The 17,618-nt window shown below is 26.4% G+C and overlaps 1 protein-coding gene across 1 annotated transcript in view; it reads right to left on the bottom strand.

Annotated features, from left to right (window-relative positions):
* LOC107453126 (Pumilio and CPL domain-containing protein penguin) overlaps window positions 1-16,505 on the bottom strand; it is a gene marked incomplete in the record, with an annotated part of 28,259 nt that extends 11,754 nt beyond the window's left edge. The window contains 10 exon segments of the mRNA XM_071185993.1: window positions 1,202-1,376; window positions 5,800-5,903; window positions 6,453-6,557; window positions 6,640-6,709; window positions 8,156-8,222; window positions 8,316-8,409; window positions 9,034-9,109; window positions 9,681-10,165; window positions 15,838-15,917; window positions 16,359-16,505. Coding sequence (XP_071042094.1) covers window positions 1,202-1,376; window positions 5,800-5,903; window positions 6,453-6,557; window positions 6,640-6,709; window positions 8,156-8,222; window positions 8,316-8,409; window positions 9,034-9,109; window positions 9,681-10,165; window positions 15,838-15,906 — 1,245 coding nt within the window.
* Window positions 16,506-17,618: the final 1,113 nt, after the last annotated feature.

Below are 17,618 nucleotides of genomic sequence, written 5' to 3' on the forward strand. Positions count from 1 at the left end.
TAAAATGTTTACGATATAAAAAATCTAATAATTAATAAAATAAAATAATAAAGTGCATTACAAAATAAGCATTGAATTTTATTTTGAACTATCACAGTTTTGTTTTTATTTTAGGCTTTTGTTTAAAACCTATAAATTTTCTTCAATTAAAATATTTAATTTGAATTTATATTACTTAATTACGACTAAACTTTTTCCTACTTTCATTCTGTGGGAATTGCATTTTGTTTTTATTTATTAGAATTTAATTCTAAAATGAGTTTTCGTATTGCATGATATGATAAAAAGAAAATATTTCTTTTCTTCAATGTTTATTTATTTTGATAAATCTATTGGTCATATGATAAAAATAGTTAAGAGATAGTAATAGTTAAGATAGAATAAGTTTTTTTTCTTTCTTTTTTTTGTAAAAAAAAAAAAGTATAAGTTTTTTTATTTTTGAATGAATTCTAATAATGGAACACTACTAAGTTATTGATATTACTAAGTTTATTAATAAAAAAAATGGAATGCTAATGTTTAAATAAACATTACTACATTTGTCATTAACATGTCTAAATACATGTGCGGCCCTTCGTTAGCCAACCTACTGTGCAAGTGGCCCTTCTCTCAAAAAGGTTGTACATCCCTAGCTTATACAGTTAAGCCTGTAATCAAGTAACATATAAAAATTCTTTACTTTTTGCTGTTTTCTTTCAATTCAGCTGTTAAATTTTTATTCTAAACAAATTTTGAGATATTTCGAAGAAGAAAAAAGGGAGTCTCGGCAATTTTCCCTTGTTTGAATTTCTTTTAATAAAATTAAAACTTAAGACAAAAAATACTCTGCAGTGCTCGCTTCTCTGCCGGGCGTTATATATATATATAGATTGAAAATAAAATACTTACAGATTTTAGTAAAATATACAGTAAGATATTTTTTATATGAAGTTCATAGTGGTAACACATAAAATTGCTAGTGCTTAATTTTAGTGCCATAGATTTTGGATAATTTTAGGCAGTAAATAAAAAGTGTACTGCCTAAACACCTAACTTACTTTTAATATCTATGTTTTTTTATTTAGATTGTTATGTGTGTGATTTAAAGATATCACTGAAACTATTAATATTTAAAATGGTAGACAATGAACAAATTTAGGGACAAATGGCACAGCTATACTATAGCTAGATCATACAAGCAAGATAAGAAAAGAAAATTTACCTTTATAGAACCATACCAAACACAATGCATTCCAACAAGAGAGCCATCTTTTGTGTGAAGTATTTCAGGAATTATGTCTCTAAGAGATTCAATAATATCTGACCTTGATGTCGGATCACAATGTTTCATGAACTGCCAGAGGACATGGTGCACAATACTATGCTTTACAACAGTCCTAAAAATGTTACAAAATGAACACTGAAATAACTGTTAATATAAGTTATTATATGCACATTTTTATATAATATGGGAAATGCAGGGTTTCCACAGAAAAAACAAACAAAATAATTGCTTTTAGTAGCCTAAACCATGAAAATAGTTGCTGTAAATTATTATAATAGTTGCCTAATATGACTAAAATATTATTAAATGACTTAATTAGCATACATCATGATCCACTTAGTCAAGTTGGTTTCAAATATGATAATTTTTATATAACGTTAGTCTTCTAGTTCTAAATTTTTATATCAAAAAAAATTTGTATATTTGCAAAAAATTAAATACTTAACTGGAACTCATTCATAAAAATACTTCATTAAAAAAAAAAACACTTTTTGCAAAATTTTTTCCCTTTATCAATAATTGATATATATATATATATATATATATTGTGAAAATGATTACTCAAATTCAGAATTCACACACCGTAATATTGTATTAAAAATAAAAACTGAAATTTTACAAAATGTGCAGAATTTCATTGCAATAGCTGCTGAAAAGGCGATCGAGAAAGAAAATAGACTTACAATTGGATCTGTGCAAATTGAGCGAATTAAAGAGTAATAACTCAAATTTGCAATTCAAAATTTGACATTTTGAAGAAAAAAAAGATTCATCATGCTCAGAAGCTCCCGTGGGTAGCTGGTTTTCAACCCAATTGATGCTATAAAAGCATCGCTCAGAGAAGAGAAAAGTCTCCTTCTCCTAAAAATAGTTGCCTTCTTTTAAGCATTTTCAGGACAGAAAAAGTTGCTCATACCAAAAATAGCTGCAAATAGTCCTCTGTGGTAACCAATGCAGTAACAGCAGCACTTAATTAACATCAGATTAGGGCTTAGTCAGGGGTACATTTCCAAATACAGGCAATCATTATTTTGATTCCCCACAGAGGAGATGGCTACCCCGCTCCAAACAATTAAAATGAAAATTAAATCTGAATACATTATTTCACTTAACTAATTTACACCAAATATGGATTGGTCACCCAACCTATACATATTTTAAAATGGTTAAAGGAGTCAAAGTATTCCTTAATAAAATGATTCAAATGGTTACAAATTTAGATTAATACTGATCATTGCTAAGTCATGATCTACTGATCATTGCTAAGTCATGATCAGTCATTGCTACTGCATTGTCTGATCATTGCTACAACAAAGAAGGAATACAGTTAAACCAAACAATAAAGTAGTTAACTGTTTTTAGCAAGTAATATACAAAATCAAAGAAAAATAATCCTTAATTGGCTGATTATTATTGACATACTGAAAACTATGGTAAATTTTAATGCCTGAAAAATATAGTGGGTGTTCTGCAATGACCTACTTCAATAAACATATTTGGAATGTTTATTGCAGTAGGTCGCTGCAGAACTAATTAGATATTTACAGTTTCATAGGTGGATTGAATGTTTATTGAAGTACAGTACAGAACCCGTTATCCGGAAACCAGAAAACCGGAACGGAATTCAATAAATTTTCCAGCCATTTTTTTAAAAAAATTATTTTTTCCTCATAAGATTTTAGGATTTTTCTTTCCTTTAAAAAAGATGTTTACCTTACAAAATCATTTTGGAAATAATCATTAGTGTATTACTCCATCGTTTTTTTCTTCTTTTTAAGATTATTTCCAAAAAAAATATTTTTTTTAGCAGGGTTTAACAATAAAAAAAAAAAAAAAAAAAAAAAAAAAACGGCTTTTTGTAGCGATTCTGAAAACCGGAAAAATCAGTTATCCGGAATAGCGATGGCCCCGATCGTTCCGAATAATCGCTTCCCTACTGTAGTATATCTTCTTCAAGTTTGGATATTTAGAATGTATTTCTTGATAATAATGAAGAAAAAAATAGCAGACACACTGTAGATCCAGAAATATTATTAAAGATATTTAAAAGAAGTTTTTTTTGCCATAAATCTCGACTGAGGAAAATAGGAAGTAAACATAAAACCCGGCTGAAATTTTATTTTTCATTGTTAATTCTTCTGTTTGGCCTTTGTGTATTATCTTTTCTGGCATTAATTTTAAGAATTAGTGGATATTTTTTTTTATCTCTTTTTTTTTTAAACAGCTGCTAGTCAGTTATTATTTTTTTTTTCATTTTAAATATTTCTAAGTACCTTAATATCTACTTATCTTTATTTTTCTAAACATTTCTATTAAAAAAGTTTTCTCTTCCCCTTACCACATTATAACAATTAAGTTTTGATTATTTTCAAATAATTTTGATTACTATTCNAAAATGGTTAAAGGAGTCAAAGTATTCCTTAATAAAATGATTCAAATGGTTACAAATTTAGATTAATACTGATCATTGCTAAGTCATGATCTACTGATCATTGCTAAGTCATGATCAGTCATTGCTACTGCATTGTCTGATCATTGCTACAACAAAGAAGGAATACAGTTAAACCAAACAATAAAGTAGTTAACTGTTTTTAGCAAGTAATATACAAAATCAAAGAAAAATAATCCTTAATTGGCTGATTATTATTGACATACTGAAAACTATGGTAAATTTTAATGCCTGAAAAATATAGTGGGTGTTCTGCAATGACTTACTTCAATGAACATTTTTGGAATGTTTATTGCAGTAGGTCACTGCAGAACTAACTAGATATTTACAGTTTCATAGGTGGATTGAATGTTTATTGAAGTAGTATATCTTCTTCCAGTTTGGATATTTAGGATGTATTTCTTGATAATAATGAAGAAGAAAAAATAGTAGACATACTGTAGATCCAGAAACATTATTAAAGATATTTAAAAGAAACTTTTTTTAAAACTAAATTTGACAAATCGACTGAGAAAAATAGGAAGTAAACATAAAACCCGGTTGAATGGCCAGAGAGATGTTTTTAACAATCAACTTCCTGTTTCCTACAGCAATAAATTTTTTTTATACAGGTTTTAATGTTTTCAGTTAGGGATGTGATGAATATTAGGTATTCGGCCCATTTGCCAAATATTCGGTTAGCCAAATGTTTGGCCAAGTATTTTTTTAATTTTAATAGATTAAATAAAAAATAATCAAAAATAGAATTTTTATTATAAGTTATCTGAAATAGTTTTTACATATAATTGTTAAGTTTTAAAATTCATGAGTTTGCAAAAATTATTCAACACTTTTGTTTTAAGAATTGAAAAGTTTTTTTTTGTTTTTGCTGTAATTTTCTATTATAGCGAAACATTTTATGATAAATTTTATTTTTCATTGTTAATTCTTGTGTTTTGCTTTTGTTTATTATCTTTTTTGGCATTAATTTTTAATTTTAAGAATTGGAGGATATTTTTTTTCGACCCCTTTTTCTTTTTATGTAGCTGTTAGTCAGTTTTTTATTTTAAATATTTCTAAGTACCTTAATATCTAATTATCTTTATTTTTCTAAGCATTTCTATTAAAAAATTTTTCTCTCCCCTTTACCACATTATAACAATTAAGTTTTGATTATTTTCCGATAATTTTGATTACTTTTCAAGAATATTTTTGAATGATTTTTTTTTTTTTTTTTAAATATTGTTATTAGGTTGCCGAATTTTTGGTATTTGGACGATTTTTTTGGCCAAATCACTTTTCATTCTTTCCTAATTTTTAGCATTAAATTTCTGTATTATCAATTTTTTTGCTAATTCTCTTTTTATTTACTAATTCTCTTTGCTAATTTTTTTTAAATTAATCTTAAATATTTCTAATAGATAACTATTAAACTTTTTTCCTTACCACACACCAATAATACAGCTAAGTTTTTATTAATTTTCAATAATGACTAAACTTATTTATATATAAAAAACAATACTTATTAATGATTTTAAAAAAAAAGAAAAGAAATATTGCTATTCAGTCACTGAATATTTGGTATTCAACTGATCTTTTTGGTCAAATGTTCGGAATTCGGTCAGATCATTATTCGTTACATCCCTATTTTCAGCCCTGCCTTTCAATAGTAGTGATTCATTAGATTTTGAGAGAAATTTATTATTACTCATATATTATACAAGAATTTACTTTCCAATCGGTGATGTTTACCTTTTTGACAAGGATTCTTACAAATATACTTTTAAGAGTTAACATGTACAACAACAAAAAATTTTCTTTCATTAATATTAAGCTTTTTTACTTATTACAAAAAGGAAATATTGTTATTAAATTAATTTCTTATCATGGTTTAAACAAAGCCCACATACTTAGTTAATTCAAATATACATTTAGTTCCTAAAAGCAGGTATAATTACATCAAAAGCACATCTCTTTATTTCATCACTGTAAAGTTGATTTCCAACATAGCTAATGCATTTCAACAAAATTAACTGTGGTTTCTTTACCGAAAAAAAATATCACACCAATCAAATCTAACCATCCAAGGTATTTTCATTTTACTTACTTGTCCAAAACTTTCATCAATTCTTCTTTCATATGTTGTATAATATTTGATTTCTTCTCTGGATTTGCTTCAAGTAGTTGATCCAGTGAATGGACATCAGTAATCTATAAAAATTGTAAAGAATAATTTCTGAGGTAAACAAACAGTATAATTTTTTCTTTTTACTATGCTAACAAAGAATTCAACATATATATGGGTGTGTGTATATATCTGTATTGGGACTGCTGCATATCTGGATAAGATTAAAATTTGGTAGTAAGAACATTTTATTTGACTCTTTTCCTCAGAAAAAATATACTCACTGAAACTACCACTTAATTAATAAGTAAAATATATTTTTTAATTTTATTTTAGCAGATTCTAATGTCATAATAAGCTACAAAAAGTGATCTTTTGCCATAGAAAATTGAAATTGACCTGCTTTGAACAAAACTATATTTTTTAATTAAATACAATGTTGTTTTTCATAACAACCATCACCCACCATGTCATGAATTAATTATTTTCATTATCAATCATGAATTAATTATTTTTTAGAGTACTTATTTTCAGATAACAATGTTTAATATTTTATAATTTTTGATTCTTAATTATTTCTTGCATCATATATTAAGCAAGCAAAAACAGATGTTAATTTCTGAGCTTATATTTACCTTGAAAAACTTGTAGTTGGGCCCAAAAAACTCTTGTATCATTTCAAATCTTTGAGGATTAGTAGCACACTCGTTAAAAGCCATTTCAACGACTTCTGATGCTTGCTACAATAATATTAATACTAGTTACAAAGTTTTAGCCTATAATATAATCACAAACTAAATAGTCAAAATAAAAATTACTCACTGAATGCCTAATAAGCTTGACAATTTTTCCATGAAATGCTTTTATAATTGTATCTTTCTGGTTTTTGGAACTAGAAATAAATCAAACAAAATTTGCTAAGTATACATAGAATATTGACCAATTTTGTCAAGTGCAAAATATATTGAAACTATGTGCAAAAATTCTTTTATGATATGCACCTTTGAAACAAAAACATAACAAACAGACTATCAAAGAAATCAAGCTGTTTAAACTAGAAGTAGCCAAAATTTAGGAAGAGTCACTTTCAATAGATAGATAATTAACCACTTAAAAATTTTCCTAACATATTACAAATTTAGTAAGTAAAAAAAAATTAATAAAAAAATCATAATTTATTAAAAAAATTTTGTTTTATTAAAATAAGCTACATTAAAACATGTATACTCACAAACTTTTTTTTTCTCTTAAGCAGAGTAAGAAAGTATAAAACTACTATGTCTTATATGAACTTCACAGTAAAAAAAAGAAGCCAAAAACAATATATATATAGATGTATAAAGAAAACTAAAGAGGTATTAAATTATTTTCTTTATCGTTAAATTCGTGAAAACAGTCAGACCTCGATATAAGGTCACCCTAAGGGACATTGCGAAAGTGACCTTTTAACCGATTCATTAGCAGTTCGTAACTAAGCTCGTAAATAGTACACATTAGGATTTCTTAAAAATGGTAATACAAACGAAAACGATCAGCCATGAATTAAATATTTAAGTCAATAAATTTTAAAAGAATTAGTGAAGAATTAAAGAAAGTTAGATTAAAATTTTTTTATTTATTTAAAATAAAGCTGTTTACAAATTTCCTCAAAGTGTACATACATTCATTACATCTTACCTTATTTAAAATAATCATTTATGCAGGTCTGTCTCGTTTTTGGTCTCATTTTTCTAACTATGTTTTATAGATTCCGTAACTTATCAAAATGTTCCTAAGCTCCCTCATGGTTTGTAAAAAATTTTTGACTGACATTTATTGCATTGAAGACTTCCACTTGGGTTACAGCTACAGTCTCAGGACCACTGTCAGTGTCCTCAGTGTCCACAACTTGTGAAACAATTTCAGAAATAGTAGCTTGTTCGTTGGTTGCAACATTTTCCTAGAACTCGAGGAGTAATTGCCTTGTAAGGAAGTTAAATAGGCTTTTGTTAGAAAAGAGCTTCCCTCGCCTCAGATAAAAATGGCCTTATAAGCGATAGCAATTTTTAAAACTTGACCATATATCCGATAATCTGTAACAAAGAATTCCTATTCAGTGAGCCGGGACTTCGGAAATGACCTTATATGCGGATGACCTTATATCGAGGTCTGACTGTATAACAAATATTAATTTCATACTAAATCACACTTCAGATAAAAACAACACAATAATTAAAATAAGCAAATCATTGCTCAATTACTTATAATAGGTAAAGATTTTCATATTATACAATTATCTGCTAACAATATTGCCAGTAGATAAATATTTATTTTCTGGAAATAAAGAGCAACATCTTACCCATGTCTCAGGACATTAATTAGCAGAAATTTCCCATACTTAGACTTAGCCAATGGAAGGAAATCATCTGTCAAATAATAAATAAAATCAAGTTGAGCACAAAGTTTTATGAGCAACAGAAAATTTAACATGCAACAAATAAAAAAATCACAGTTTCTACCTTTAAGCTCATCGAGAAGCAAAGCACGATGAGTATCAGCTCCCAGTTTAAAAACACTCTCTAGAACACGGACAGTGTCATGAGCAAATGTGAACTGCAAAAACGAAAAGTATACTCAATAATTTTATAGAAAGATTAAATTAACTTAAAAATATCAAATGTAATATAACGTTCCATTAATATTAAAAAATCAAAAACTTTACTGTTTGTTACATTGTAGTTCTCAACCTATAACCAGTGTTAAATTTGAATAATCAATTCACACATAATTTGTTTTTCAATTCACACAAAATTTAATTTTATAGCCTTCAAATTTTAAACTGCACTCATAAAACAAGGGATGTTCTTAATCAACCTTGGGACAAATTTACCTTTACGGAGAACTTTTTAAATTAATTCAACTTGCATTCCATAAATTAGAAAATCATAAAATTCTTCCGAAGTTAGTCAAGCGGCAAACATCCCCATAATGCATGATCCACCATTCGAAGTAGGATAGTTTACAATAGCAATGCAGTCAATGTGAGCTGAAAACACCATATGAATTATGAAAAAACCAGCCCCAACACCAAGAACTTGGGTTTCTTCGTTAGAGTGCAAGTGCTCCATAATATAAATATGTTTTGCTTGTTTAGATAATTTTTATTTTCTGAATTAATAAAATCAAAAAACATGATAGAAGAACTAGTATTTAATAATCTTAAAATGAATGTTATACCTCTTTTACACGTCCCTTTAAAAGACCACAAACTTGCTTTAAAAGCTGGCCTTTTTTTTCTTCCTTGAGGTCTTGCCTAAAAAATAAACACATGTATCAGATTTAACTGCTCTTACATATCAAATTAAAATAAAATAATATAAATAGCACAACAATCTCAATGGTCTATGACATTTGTATATATTTTAATATACAGTAACATTCCATTCAATACAACTGTATAATAAATTTATACTTATTAGGGTTTAATCAAATCATAATCTTGGAATAATAAACACACAAAAAAATATATTAAACTGCAAATTCAGATATGATTTGGAATATTACTTTTTCCATACAAAACGAAATGCTAATGTGAGTAGACACGAATCCATACACACTACAAATGCCTGAAACAGGCAAGAACTTTTTACACTGTACGTGGAATGAACTTGATTATGATTACAAATTACATGTATAAGTTTTTGACAAGTTTATTTAAAAATATTAATAATTTGTTATAAGCCAATAAGCCAGTTATTTCTTTAAATTTTTTTAAAAATTAATAAAAGAAAAACTGTATGAGGAGTGAATATGATTACTAAAAACATATTTAGAAAATAGAATTAGCAATAATAATTATTTTACTTAATTTACATGTTACGTACCTCCGAAGCTCTTCCCAGCATGTCTTCAATGTTTTTACGACTTCAAATAATTCTTCTTTACCCTTTCCTTTAAATTTTAATTTTTTTCTATCGGCCTTGGTTAATGGTACTTGACTTTTAGCTGTTTTTTGACTTTCTTTGTTTTCTGTTGATTCTTTTGGAGATTTAGAAGTCTTGTCTAAATGAAGCATTTTCCATTCCTTTCTAGTCAAATTGTCAGGTTTCTTTTTCTTCTCAGAATTTTTGTTTTTAGTGTTTGTTTTTACATTTTCTAGCTGTTTTTCTTTCGTTGAATCTTTGGCACTGTTAGGAATTTTTTGCTTTTTGTTGGGACTGAAAGCATTTGGTTCATTTTTTCTTTTTAAATTTTTTTTATTATTTCGAGCAAGATGAACCTCTTGATCATTTTCCTGAAAAGAAACTCGTTTTTTAGGCGTTTCTTCTTTATCTTGGTCCTCAGTTTTCACTTTCTTCTTAAAAATCTTCTAAAAAAGCAAAGAAAGAAAACTATAAGCATACATTTCAAAATTATAAAAAAGTATAAATTTAAAAACATGTAAAGTAAAAGTTTAAAAACATGTTAAGTGACCTTGCTTATGTGCAATAGAGCATCAAATACGACAAAAATCATAGACAAAATGTAAAAATAAAGTTAGTATGCATGACCATGAAACAACCTAAATAATAATAATAATAATAAAAGTGTCAAAATAATTGTTTTATTCTGGGGAAAACTAACTAAAAACAAAGTAAAATAATTTCCATTTCTATACAAACACCAGAAGGAAAAAACAATTCTGTGAATGTCATGTATCATATTATATAGCTGGTTTACTTAGGTACAGGTATTTGCTTAGTTGAAGGTAATTAAAATCTCTGATTATTCTAATATAATTATTTTCCAATTTTGTCTACGATGGAATATGAGCTGTTTTTTTTTATTTCTATTTGCCCACGGTAAGTGTAACTGATATATGCAGCTTGACTTAAAACAAAGCGCAAACTAAACTCCATATCAAATCTTTTTACATTAGTTACACAATTTCATTAAAGAGTAAGAGTATAACCAATAGTATATAAGCTTAAAAAGTTGTAAGTGTATGCAAATCACAAATTAGTGACAAGTATAACTTTGAAAATCACACACCTATATAAATGCTAATATTAATTAGATAGATGAAGAGGTAGAGAATTTATTGTCTGCTCAATATCACAGATCATTAGTAGTAGTCTTTTTTTTTTTCTAAAAAAAAATATATATATATATATATATAATAATAATTCTTTTTTCTGCTTATTTTATTTCTTTTGCATTTTAATTTTTAACATTTAAATTTATTTTATATCACTCAAAATATTGCAGGCTATAAAGGTGTTAAAGTTAAGCATTTAGCAAAAATAACATGGTTAAAAATTTAAAACATTTATTTTTTCTGTATACCTTTAAAATGGAGATTTATACCATACTGTTTTAAATTGGATCGTGCTTTTGGTATAAAAAGAATCAGAAACTTTAAAGAACTGGATCATGAGGAACTGTAGTTTTTAAAATCTAGAATAATCACCATGATAAAATCAACAGAGTTAAAAAACTTTAAGACATGAAGGAGATGAAAAGTATAGTTAACTGAATGACTAAAAATTACCATTTAGATATAGAATTTTAAACAAAATTTAAACTATATTGAACAATAAAAGTTTTTTAATTTATGTAATTGCATTTAACATTTTCAGAACATATTTTTTTGGGGATGAAAAAAAAAATCCTAGTTCTTCAAAATAATTTTATCAGGAAACTCTTAATACAATCACAAATCATCTTAAGCACTTAGAAATAAATATGTATCACTTTTGATTTTTAGTTGTTAGACAGTAAAATTAAAATAAAAGTTAATTACTAATTTTAGAAGTACACAATTTAATCAACAAGGATCATACAGGCACTTTTTTATCCCCTGTGATAACACAAAAAAAAGTGTCTTTTTCATGGTAATTTATTAGTTTTAGACTATCACTAAAATTTTAACTAAATGTATTCACTTTTGACTTAAAACAAAATTCATATTGAATTAAATATTTGAAAAATGATATAAATATACTAGAAATTTAAGGCATTGCAAGGAGTCAAGCTATATTAAGAAACAGTTTTTTTCTAATATTTTTTTTATAAAAAAAAAAACAAATTTATTTAAAATCCACACATAAATGAACAAAATTAAAGTACCAGTAACAGACTGGAAACAACCTTGAAGGAAAAGGAAAAAAAAAAAAAAAAGTAACGGGTTAGTAGTATAAACCTCAAATTCCAAACAGAAAAACTATTTTCTCAAAAATCAACAACTCTCTGACGTTCCATCAAAATCTCTTGCTTTTAATTTATCTCTTTATATGTTTTGTTTCTTTCAGGGTTGGGTTTTTGACATCAAAAAGTGGTTCTTGACATGACAAGGGTATAATACTGGTTTAAACCGTCAAAAACTGAAGTTTGCCAAGAAAATATATAAACTTCAAAACTACCAACAGTTGGCATGCATTATATTGAAATTTAATTATACTATAGGTAATCAGCAGGTTTTAAAATATTTTTTAATTAAAATTAAGGTAAAATAACAGATTTAAAATCTCAGAAATTTATNAATAATTAATTTTTTTTTTTTTTTTTTTAAATTTCTATTTGCCCACTGTAAGTATAACTGATGTAAGCAGCTTGACTTAAAACAAGCTTGACAAACTAAACTCCATGTCAAATTTTTTAACATTAGTTACATAATTTCTAATTTCATTAAAGAGTATGAGTCTAACCAATAGTATGTATGCTTAAAAAGTTGTAACTGTATACAAATTAGTGACAAGTATAACTTTGAAAATGACCCATCTATATAAATACTAATATTAATTAGATGGATGAAGAGGTAGAGAATTTATTGTCTGCTCAATATCACAGATCATTAGTAAAAATAGTCTTTTTTTTTCTTAAAAAAAAAATTACAATAAAAAAAATTTAAAAACTACTTTTTTCTGTTTATTTTATTTCTTTTGCATTTTAATTTTTAATTTTTAATGTTTAAATTTATTTTATATCACTCAAAATATTGTAAGCTATAAAAGTGTTAACATTTATTTTTTCTGTACACCTTTAAAATGGAGATTTATACCATACTGTTTTAAATTGTGTCGTGCTTTTGGTATTAAAAGAATCAGAAACTTTAAAGAACTGGATCATGAGGAAGTGTAGTTTTTAAAATCTAGAATAATCACTATTATAAAAGCAACAGAGTTAAAAAACTTTAAGACATGAAGGAGATGAAAAGTATAGTTAACTAAACAACTGAAAATTACCATTTACAAAATTTAAACTATATCAAACAAAAAAAGTTATTTACTTTATGTAATTGCATTTAACATTTTTAGGACACATTTTTGGGGAAAATAAAAAATAATCCTAGTTCTTCAAAATAATTTTAACAGAAAACTTTTCATACAATCATAAATCATCATAAGCACTTAGAAATAAATATGTATCACTTTTGATTTTTAATGGTTAAACAGTAAAATTAAAGCAAAAGTTAATTAGTAATACACAATTTAATCAACAAAGATTAAATACCGGCACTTTTTTATCCCCTGCGATAACACACACAAAAAAAATTCTTTTTCATGGTAATTTATTAGTTTCAGACTATCACTAAAATTTTAACTTAATGTATTTACTTTTTACTTGAAACGAAATTCATATTGAATTAAATATTTGAAAAATGATATAAAAATACTAGAAATTGAAGGTATTGTAAGGAGTCAAGCTATATTAAGAAACAGTTTTTTTTTTAATGTATAAAAAAACACATTTATTTAAAATACACACATAAATGAACAAAATTAAAGTACCCGTAACAGGTTGGAAACAACCTTGGAGGGAGGAAAAAAAAAAAAAAAAGGTAATGGGTTAGTATAGACCTCAAATTCCAAACCCAAAAACTATTTTCTCAAAAATCAACAACTCTCTGACGTTCCATCAAAATTTCCTGCTTTAATTTATTTCTTTATATGTTTTATTTCTTTTATTTGTGCTTTTATTAGTCAGATATTTTTTAATATTTTTAAACTTCATAGCATAACAGAAAATGAGATAATGAGAAAATTTAATAACTGTCTTGTGAAAAATGCTATTTATGGCCAGCAATTACCATATACTTTGGAAATAAGGGTCCTCAGGACCTATGATTTTAAGAATTTGAGTTTCCATTTTACTAAAAGTGTATCCTTATTTAAAATATAAATTCTCTACATATTTGTCTATCCAATTATATTCACATTCACAATTAGTGTATTTATTGATAAAGAAAACAAAGATACAATGGCGACACAATATGCTTCTAACGATGAGTCCCCGAAAAACGGGCCCACACCAGCAACGTCCTACCTGAGCTAGACCCGACACCTGCCGTCATCTCCCTAACTTATTACTTTACAATTAAAAATAGATAATTTCAGACAAGGTGAAACTATTATAGAATATTGTCAATTGACATTTAAGACAGATGGAAGCTAATTGACACATAACTAACTTTTCAAGTCCCTTTTAGGATTTTTGGCATATTTGATGCCTTCTAACACAAAAGCAAAATCACTGATGACACATGTTTGGTGATGACGGTGTAACTTAAAAAGATAGCTTAATGAAACAGATAACAAATTGATAGACAATTTTCAATTATTCTTACAGCAAGAAGATAGCTGTTACTTGCATTAAAGGATACAAGAAAAGAATTCTGGCATCACAAATAAAGTATTGCTAATCATTAGACAAGCATTGCCCTCATCTTGTCAATTACCAATTTAATTAAAAATACATTTTAAAGGGTAATTATTCTTAAAAAAAAAAAAAAACTTTTTGAATATGTTGTAGAAATATACAACAATAATAACATTAAAAACTAAACATGTATTATGAGTAATATACTTTAAAATGTAATTACTGCAAAAAGTAAATATTAACTTTAAGTAATCAAAGTTTCTACAAAGATAGCTGTAGATTGCACAAAAAAAGGGAGAACAGTCTAAAGATGGTAAATTGTAAAAGCAATAGCAAAATATGAGGATTCGTTCTTTAAAAATAGCAGACTATGATACAGTGATGGAAGAGTGAGAGAGATAGGAGCTTTTTATATATTTCTCCAACATAGAATGTTTTCATGCCATCAAATCAATGGAAGCAGAGTAACAGAGTACTTGACAAGCAATGAAGACTTTGGCTATCATTTCAGTATATCCTTTATTAAATAGCACACAACAAAATTTGATTTTTTTTAAAAATAATATTTATTGTTAACTTTACCAAAAATGAGGAAAGTCCCAAAAATTTCAGAATATTTATACAGTTTTTAATAATTAGAGCATTTGAGGACACTCTCTTTCTTTCTTTTTTTAAAAAAAAAAAAGAAAACTTAAGAACTTAATGAAAACTTTGAGCCCTGCAAGTATCGAGCTTTTCAAAAAACCATGTGGAAATAAGTATCAACAGCTGCCAATATAAAATAACAGAAAAAAAAATAATAAAACTTTTTGACGAAGAAATTGGCACAAATATTGCAAGGCAAAAGGTATAATAAAAATATGTGATTTGAAACTCATAAATCATTATAACATTATATTAAAAATATTGAGATTTTAAAAGTCACCTCCATCACCCTTCAACAAATGAAAATAAATAAGTCAAATGTCACTCAAATTAAGGATATGGATACTACTAATAATTTTCATATTAAAATAATATGATATTAAAAAACTACAAAGATTTGTGATGGAATCTGTGTAATTCAAATGCTTTCAAAAGCAATGACTTGCACCATTCATAATTTACACCTCAATAAATTTTTGAAAAAGTAAAAAAATTAAAGGATCTTTTTTCATTAAGATCAATCAAAACTATGAGCCGCACTTCAATAATTGGTGGAACTGCATGTTTAATGCAGGTTATGCTCCTTTCCTGATAGAGCAATAAGTAAATAATAAAATAAAAAATTTTAATGGTATAAAATAAATCAGAATATTGCATCTGTATATGTGCAAAAATTCAAAACACAATAGAAAAAAAGTAATGATACATTTTTCGTAACTTTTAGGTCCAATAAATTTTTTACATAAGAATAACAATTACCTGCTTCTTTTCATTAATCCCAGCGCTCTTCCATAACTTAAGTGGCTTTGGCTTTCCATTTTGATTCATTTTAAAGTTAGCTGTGAATAAATAAGTAAAAAAATGAGAATGAGTCAAAACTTACAAGGCATATTTGAGCATATAAAAAATAAAATAAACTTATGAGGGGGAAATACAGTTAACTCCACTATAATGAGCCTAGGATTTAGGAAACACAAGGTTATAGTAAACTTTTTTAGTGGTTCCTTCTGAACTCTCATTCATTTAGCTAACGTTATTTTATACGCTTGTATTAGACGCTGAATATTGGAGGTTAATTAATAAAATTTAAATTTGTCCAAAAATTGGTGCAAACTTAAGTTTTAAACACAATAAATTACACATAAGTTAAACAATGATGATAAAATAAATCAATTAATTTTACGGATCATACCAATCTAAAAAATAGTCACATTTCAAAATGAAGAGGCTCTGTTAAATTTTTAATCAAATCTTCAGAGATTTAAAAAAAAAATACCGACCTGTATTAACTATTTATATTTGAAGCCAATTTGTTGCACGTTTTCAGCCTATTTGTTGTTTACACACTGAATCGTCAAACAAAATCAAAGTTGAAGTTGCTACGCTTAAACCTAATATTCTAATGAAAGCATGTTTCAAAGTTCAGCAACGTTCTCTGGAGAAGGCAATCTGATTGGCCAATAAAGACGTGACACACAGCTAATTTTATGAAGCATTCGCGCTGTATGCGCAAACAAATTTCCCAATTTTCTTCACGGTTTACTTCTTTTTATCTTTTCTTGTATGTTTACAAGAGTCTCACTCAATACTTGAAACTAATAAAGAAAATTATTGTGAATTATTAACGATTAAAACTACTTAAAGTTAAAAACAAGAATGAGATAAAAATTATTAATCTCTTTCTCAAATTTTTTTTCTTATGTGTGAATTTTAGTGAAATTTTTGACTGTTAATTTTTCCCCCCTCCCTATCAAAAAATTATGCGTCTGTGACACTCAAGGCTTTATCGTTTTTATTGTTCGTATATAATTAATGGTTGAAAATTATGTTCATTAGAATATTATTCTTGTATTTATTATCTAACATTTATATATTGAGATCTAATTCATTATGGATCGAAATCTAATTTAATGTTTTTTAAAATAAATGCTGAAGCAAAACATCATATAAAACACTTTAACAAAAGATTACAAGCTATATAATAAATAAAGAGTGAACTAATTGCACCATTGTGCTGTACCACTATTTCCTAATAAATTCGAGAACAGATATTCATAATCATTGTTAAAATAATGATACGACTCAATGCAACAGCTTCTGTAGTTTATTAAAATATCTAAGTTTATAATGTAAAAAATAATCTTCTACAAATAATAATCTTCTAAAAATTTTTATCTTATGTTAGATTGCTCAGGATAAATAATAATCTTTTAAAAAATTTTTATCTTATGTTAGATAGTTCAGGATAATTTTATGTCGGAAGTTTTTGAGAGAAACTTTAACGAAAGTCCACAATTTATTTTTATTTGACGTTTTTTGTTTTGTTTTTTTGCTCTTGATTTAAGAAGACATTAAATGGAATTATTTTATCAAAATAAAACAATTTTTGATAAAATAATTAAAAGAAATTATTATGAAAAAGAAATTATTCCAAATGCAACGGAACCGATCTAATAGTTTCCGGATAATCGAATTAAAATAATGGAATTTCAAAACTTTTCTTCTGGATTAATTCGACTAATTCTGCTAAACTTTTAAAT

This window comes from Parasteatoda tepidariorum, chromosome 9, assembly GCF_043381705.1.
Source record: "Parasteatoda tepidariorum isolate YZ-2023 chromosome 9, CAS_Ptep_4.0, whole genome shotgun sequence".
Taxonomy (NCBI): domain Eukaryota; kingdom Metazoa; phylum Arthropoda; class Arachnida; order Araneae; family Theridiidae; genus Parasteatoda; species Parasteatoda tepidariorum.